This window comes from Palaemon carinicauda, chromosome 34 (assembly GCF_036898095.1).
Source record: "Palaemon carinicauda isolate YSFRI2023 chromosome 34, ASM3689809v2, whole genome shotgun sequence".
Taxonomy (NCBI): Eukaryota; Metazoa; Arthropoda; class Malacostraca; order Decapoda; family Palaemonidae; genus Palaemon; species Palaemon carinicauda.
The window spans coordinates 51,130,713-51,138,212 of record NC_090758.1 but is presented as its reverse complement, the minus strand read 5'-3'; the positions used below and the strand labels follow the sequence as shown (position 1 = coordinate 51,138,212).

The 7,500-nt window shown below is 46.2% G+C and overlaps 1 protein-coding gene across 1 annotated transcript in view; it reads left to right on the top strand.

Annotated features, from left to right (window-relative positions):
- LOC137626907 (uncharacterized) overlaps positions 1-7,500 on the top strand; it is an 11,302-nt gene that overhangs the window by 3,658 nt on the left and 144 nt on the right. Inside the window, exons 3-5 of the mRNA XM_068357893.1 lie at positions 1,282-4,603; positions 4,733-5,662; positions 5,792-7,500. The exon at positions 5,792-7,500 is cut by the window's right edge and continues 144 nt beyond it. Of these exons, the coding sequence (XP_068213994.1) occupies positions 1,282-4,603; positions 4,733-5,662; positions 5,792-7,500 (5,961 nt within the window). The remainder of the gene's footprint in view (positions 1-1,281; positions 4,604-4,732; positions 5,663-5,791) is intronic.

The window sequence follows — 7,500 nt, the reverse complement described above, 5'->3', positions numbered from 1 at the left end:
AATAATATATACCCTCTCATATATGAGTTATTGGGGGGTATTTTAGAAGTCTTGGGTAACAAGTTTTGTTTTATGAGGTCATTAAAATATTGGGAAAAGTATTGTAAGGTAATGAATGAGTAGTCATGGTCATAAACAGCCAATTATAGATGTATACACTGTGTCTTTGTGTGTATACCGCTGTATATACGAATCAGTGTATGTTTGGATATACAGTAGTCCTTCGCACTCCATTTCATCTATACATAATAATATTTTAGAATTTTTGATGTAAATTTGAAAATAAAATTAAAAATAAAACTTTCCTAATTTTCTTAGTCTTCTTCCTTTCAGCTTTCTTTAACGCTTCCATAATGCTGACACCTAATCTGGTATCTTTACTGATTCCAGACACGAATCATGACTCATTCTCTGTCCCAACACACACACAATATATCTTTGGTTAAAGACGTGGCGAGGAAACATTTATCATTCGGAGAGATTTCCTCATATATTTCATATGTGAGAAATTTATTTTGGGTTATTAGATATTTTCCCATATATATTTTTTTACGTTTAGACATTTTATATCGATATATGTTTTTCTTTTTATTAAGAATTATGAATTTATTTTCATTAGAATCCTTTTCGAATCATTTTGTTTGTTTTCGGAACTATGTATTTCTAAGTTTCTATAAACATCTGAGGATAAATTTCTTTCAATTAAGCTAATGCTGAGGACAGGTGAGGCAAAGCCTATTCTATTATACTCTTCCGAAATTGTTTCTGACATTGAAAGTAGAAAAAAGTAATCCAGTTGGGTCGTTGGTTTTGGTATTTGGGTAGGGCTCAAAATCTTACTCTATTAACGTATTTTTACCCATTTTGTATGGGGGTAAGCACGCATGCCTTCTTTTGAAGGGCTTTCCATTGGCTTTGTGGTAGAGTGTAGTCCCGATCGGCTGCTTGCCTGTGTGACAAGCCAAGACTTGGTTGTGACTCAGTTGCTTTCATCTCGCCTTTGAGTCACAACCTTCTTTCGGCTCGTCACACAATCGTACATAGTAAAGACATTTCTCTATTTTTTTTGTATATATACACACTAGGTACCGGCAAGAAGGTCACAAAATACAACATGCTATTTCTTGTCCAACCAGCAAGTGGTTCTGTTAACAGTTAACAATGAGAAATAGGCAGACAGGTTAATACAAGTTACTGTCAGTGCGAGGGGAGAGCGAAGATACAAAGGATAATATATACAAAAAAGAGAAATGTTACTATGTACGATCGTGTGACAAACAGGTGGTACACCTGAAATTCCTTAGAACCAGTCACCAGCCTCCTTCTTCCTGCCAGTGGTGTATGTTCATGTGTTGTACCAGTCACCAGCATCCTTCCTCCTGCCAGTGGTGTATGTTCATGTGTTGTACCAGTCACCAGCACCCTTCCTCCTGCCAGTGGTGTATGTTCATGTGTTGTACCAGTCACCAGCCTCCTACTTCCTGCCAGTGGTGTATGTTCATGTGTTGTACCAGTCACCAGCACCCTTCCTCATGCCAGTGGTGTATGTTCATGTGTTGTACCAGTCACCAATCACCAGCACCCATCCTCCTGCCAGTGGTGTATGTTCATGTGTTGTACCAGTTACCAGCCTCCTTCCTCCTGCCAGTGGTGTATGTTCATGTGTTGTACCAGGCACCAGCACCCTTCCTCCTGCCAGTGGTGTATGTTCATGTGTTGTACCAGTCACCAGCCTCCTTCTTCCTGCCAGTGGTGTATGTTCATGTGTTGTACCAGTCACCAGCCTCCTTCCTCCTGCCAGTGGTGTATGTTCATGTGTTGCACCAGTCACCAGCACCCTTCCTCCTGCCAGTAGTGTATGTTCATGTGTTGTACCAGTCACCAGCCTCCTTCCTTCTGCCAGTGGTGTATGTTCATGTGTTGTACCAGTCACCAGCACCCTTCCTCCTGCCAGTGGTGTGTGTTCATGTGTTGTACCAGTCACCAGCACCCTTCCTCCTGACAGTGGTGTATGTTCATGTGTTGTATCAGTCACCAGTCACCAGCACCCTTCCTTCTGCCAGTGGTGTATGTTCATGTGTTGTACCAGTCACGAGCCTCCTTCCTCCTGCCAGTGGTGTATGTTCATGTGATGTACCAGTCACCAGCACCCTTCCTCCTGCCAGTGGTGTATGTTCATGTGTTGTACCAGACACCAGCACCCTTCCTCCGGCCAGTGGTGTATGTTCATGTGTTGTACCAGTCACCAGCACCCTTCCTCCTGCCAGTGGTGTATGTTCATGTGCTGTACCAGTCACCAGCCTCCTTCTTCCTGCCAGTGGTGTATGTTCATGTGTTGTACCAGTCACCAGCCTTCTTCCTCCTGCCAGTGGTGTATGTTCATGTGTTGTACCAGTCACCAGCACCCTTCCTCCTGCCAGTGGTGTATGTTCATGTGTTGTAACAGTCACCAGCACCCTTCCTCCTGCCAGTGGTGTATGTTTATGTGTTGTACCAGTCACCAGCACCCTTCTTCCTGCCAGTAGTGTATGTTCATGTGTTGTACCAGTCACCAGCCTTCTTCCTGCCAGTAGTGTATTTTCACTAGTTGTACCAGTCACCAGCACCCTTCCTCCTGCCAGTAGTGTATGTTCATGTGTCGTACCAGTCACCAGCACCCTTCCTCCTGGCAGTAGTGTATGTTCATGTGTCGTACCAGTAACCAGCACCCTTCCTCCTGCCAGTAGTGTATGTTCATGTGTCGTACCAGTCACCAGCACCCTTCCTCCTGCCAGTGGTGTATGTTCATGTGCTGTACCAGTCACCAGCCTCCTTCTTCCTGCCAGTGGTGTATGTTCATGTGTTGTACCAGTCCCCAGCCTTCTTCCTCCTGCCAGTGGTGTATGTTCATGTGTTGTACCAGTCACCAGCACCCTTCCTCCTGCCAGTGGTGTATGTTCATGTGTTGTACCAGTCACCAGCACCCTTCTTCCTGCCAGTAGTGTATGTTCATGTGTTGTACCAGTCACCAGCCTTCTTCCTGCCAGTAGTGTATTTTCACTAGTTGTACCAGTCACCAGCACCCTTCCTCCTGCCAGTAGTGTATGTTCATGTGTCGTACCAGTCACCAGCACCCTTCCTCCTGGCAGTAGTGTATGTTCATGTGTCGTACCAGTAACCAGCACCCTTCCTCCTGCCAGTAGTGTATGTTCATGTGTCGTACCAGTCACCAGCACCCTTCCTCCTGCCAGTAGTGTATGTTCATGTGTCGTACCAGTCACCAGCACCCTTCATCCTGCCAGTAGTGTATGTTCATGTGTCGTACCAGTCACCAGCACTCTTCCTCCTACCAGTAGTGTATGTTCACGTGTCGCACCAGTCACCAGCCTTCTTCCTGCCAGTAGTGTATTTTCACTTGTTGTACCAGTCACCAGCACCCTTCTTCCTGCCAGTAGTGTATGTTCATTTGTTGTACCAGTCACCAGCATCCTTCTTCCTGCCAGTAGTGTATGTTTACTTGTTGTACCAGTCACCAGCACCCTTCTTCCTGCCAGTAGTGTATGTTCACTTGTTGTACCAGTCACCAGCACCCCTCTTCCTGCCAGTAGTGTATGTTCACTTGTTGTACCAGTCACCAGCATCCTTCTTCCTGCCAATAGTGTATGTTCACTTGTTTTACCAGTCACCAGCACCCTTCTTCCAGCCAGTAGTGTATGTTCATTTGTTGTACCAGTCACCAGCACCCTTCTTCCTGCCAGTAGTGTATGTTCATTTGTTGTACCAGTCACCAGCACCCTTCTTCCTGCCAGTAGTGTTTGTTCATTTGTTGTACCAGTCACCAGCATCCTTCTTACTGCCAGTAGTGTATGTTCATTTGTTGTACCAGTCACCAGCACCCTTCTTCCTGCCAGTAGTGTATGTTCATTTGTTGTACCAGTCACCAGCACCCTTCTTCCTACCAGTAGTGTATGTTCATTTGTTGTACCAGTCACCAGCATCCTTCTTCCTGCCAGTAGTGTATGTTCATTTGTTGTACCAGTCACCAGCACCCTTCTTCCTGCCAGTAGTGTATGTTCATTTGTTGTACCAGTCACCAGCACCCTTCTTCCTGCCAGTAGTGTATGTTCACTTGTAGTACCAGTCACCAGCACCCTTCTTCCTGCCAGTAGTGTATGTTCATGTGTTGTACCAGTCACCAGCACCCTTCTTCCTACCAGTAGTGTATGTTCATGTGTTGTACCAGTCACCAGCATCCTTCTTCCTGCCAGTAGTGTATGTTCATGTGTTGTACCAGTCACCAGCATCCTTCTTCCTGCCAGTAGTGTATGTTCATGTGTTGTTCCAGTCACCAGCACCCTTCTTCCTGCCAGTAGTGTATGGTCATGTGTTGTGCCAGTCACTAGCATCCTTTTTCCTGCCAGTAATGTATATTCATGTGTTGTGCCAGTCACCAGCACCCTTCTTCCTACCAGTAGTGTATGTTCATGTGTTGTGCCAGTCACCAGCACCTTTTTTCCTACCAGTAGTGTATGGTCATGTGTTGTAACAGTCACCAGCACCCTTCTTCCTACCAGTAGTGTATGTTCATGTGTTGTGCCAGTCACCAGCATCCTTCTTCCTGCCAGTAGTGTATGTTCATGTGCTGTGCCAGTCACCAGCATCCTTCTTCCTGCCAGTAGTGTATGTTCATGTGCTGTGCCAGTCACCAGCATCCTTCTTCCTGCCAGTAGTGTATGTTCATATGTTTTTCCAGTCACCAGCACCCTTCTTCCTGCCAGTAGTGTATGTTCATGTGCTGTGCCAGTCACCAGCATCCTTCTTCCTGCCAGTAGTGTATGTTCATGTGCTGTGCCAGTCACCAGCATCCTTCTTCCTGCCAGTAGTGCATGTTCATATGTTTTTCCAGTCACCAGCACCCTTCTTCCTGCCAGTAGACTATGTTCATGTGCTGTGCCAGTCACCAGCATCCTTCTTCCTGCCAGTAGTGTATGTTCATGTGCTGTGCCATTCACCAGCATCCTTCTTCCAGCCAGTAGTGTATATTCATTTGTTGTACCAGTCACCAGCATCCTTCTTCCTAGCAGTAGTGTATGTTCATGTGTTGTAACAGTCACCAGCATCTTTCTTCCTACCAGTAGTGTATGTTCATGTGTTGTACCAGTCACTAGCATCCTTCTTCCTACCAGTAGTGTATGTTCATGTGTTGTACCAGTCACCGGCATCCTTTTACCTACCAGTGGTGTATGTTCATGTGTTGTACCAGTCACCGGCATCCTTCTTCCTACCAGTGGTGTATGTTCACGTGTTGTACCAGTTACCGGCATCCTTCTTCCTACCAGTGGTGTATGTTCACGTGTTGTACCAGTCACCGGCATCCTTCTTCCTACCAGTGGTGTATGTTCACGTGTTGTACCAGTCACCGGCATCCTTCTTCCTACCAGTGGTGTATGTTCACGTGTTGTACTAGTCACCGGCATCCTTCTTCCTACCAGTGGTGTATGTTCACGTGTTGTACCAGTCACCGGCACCCTTCTTCTTACCAGTGGTTGTTTACCAGTCACCAGCATCCTTCTTCCTAGCAGTAGTGTATGTTCATTTGTTGTACCAGTCACCGGCATCCTTCTTCCTAGCAGTAGTGTATGTTCATTTGTTGTACCAGTCACCAGCATCCTTCTTCCTACCAGTAGTGTATGTTTATTTGTTGTACCAGTCACCAGCATCCTTCTTCCTACCAGTAGTGTATGTTTATTTTTTGTACCAGTCACCAGCATCCTTCTTCCTACCAGTAGTGTATGTTCATTTGTTGTACCAGTCACCAGCATCCTTCTTCCTGCCAGTAGTGTATGTTCATTTGTTGTACCAGTCACCAGCACCGCTCTTCCTGCCAGTAGTGTATGTTCATTTGTTGTACCAGTCACCAGCACCCTTCTTCCTGCCAGTAGTGTATGTTCACTTGTTGTACCAGTCACCAGCACCCTTCTTCCTGCCAGTAGTGTATGTTCATTTGTTGTACCAGTCACCAGCACCCTTCTTCCTACCAGTAGTGTATGTTCATGTGTTGTACCAGTCACCAGCATCCTTCTCCCTGCCAGTAGTGTATGTTCATGTGTTGTACCAGTCACCAGCATCCTTCTTCCTGCCAGTAGTGTATGTTCATGTGTTGTTCCAGTCACCAGCACCCTTCTTCCTGCCAGTAGTGTATGGTCATGTGTTGTGCCAGTCACCAGCATCCTTCTTCCTGCCAGTAATGTATGTTCATGTGTTGTGCCAGTCACCAGCACCCTTCTTCCTACCAGTAGTGTATGTTCATGTGTTGTGCCAGTCACCAGCACCTTTCTTCCTACCAGTAGTGTATGGTCATGTGTTGTACCAGTCACCAGCATCCTTCTTCCCGCCAGTAGTGTATGTTCATGTGCTGTGCCAGTCACCAGCATCCTTCTTCCTGCCAGTAGTGTATGTTCATATGTTTTTCCAGTCACCAGCACCCTTCTTCCTGCCAGTAGTGTATGTTCATGTGCTGTGCCAGTCACCAGCATCCTTCTTCCTGCCAGTAGTGTATGTTCATGTGCTGTGCCAGTCACCAGCATCCTTCTTCCTGCCAGTAGTGTATGTTCATATGTTTTTCCAGTCACCAGCACCCTTCTTCCTGCCAGTAGACTATGTTCATGTGCTGTGCCAGTCACCAGCATCCTTCTTCCTGCCAGTAGTGTATGTTCATGTGCTGTGCCATTCACCAGCATCCTTCTTCCAGCCAGTAGTGTATATTCATTTGTTGTACCAGTCACCAGCATCCTTCTTCCTAGCAGTAGTGTATGTTCATGTGTTGTAACAGTCACCAGCATCTTTCTTCCTACCAGTAGTGTATGTTCATGTGTTGTACCAGTCACTAGCATCCTTCTTCATACCAGTAGTGTATGTTCATGTGTTGTACCAGTCACCGGCATCCTTTTTCCTACCAGTGGTGTATGTTCATGTGTTGTACCAGTCACCGGCATCCTTCTTCCTACCAGTGGTGTATGTTCACGTGTTGTACCAGTTACCGGCATCCTTCTTCATACCAGTGGTGTATGTTCACGTGTTGTACCAGTTACCGGCATCCTTCTTCCTACCAGTGGTGTATGTTCACGTGTTGTACCAGTCACCGGCATCCTTCTTCCTACCAGTGGTGTATGTTCACGTGTTGTACCAGTCACCGGCATCCTTCTTCCTACCAGTGGTGTATGTTCACGTGTTGTACCAGTCACTGGCATCCTTCTTCCTACCAGTGGTGTATGTTCACGTGTTGTACCAGTCACCGGCACCCTTCTTTTAACCAGTGGTTGTTTACCAGTCACCAGCATCCTTCTTCCTAGCAGTAATGTATGTTCATTTGTTGTACCAGTCACCGGCATCCTTCTTCCTACCAGTAGTGTATGTTTATTTGTTGTACCAGTCACCAGCATCCTTCTTCCTACCAGTAGTGTATGCTTATTTGTTGTACCAGTCACCAGCATCCTTCTTCCTGCCAGTAGTGTATGTTCA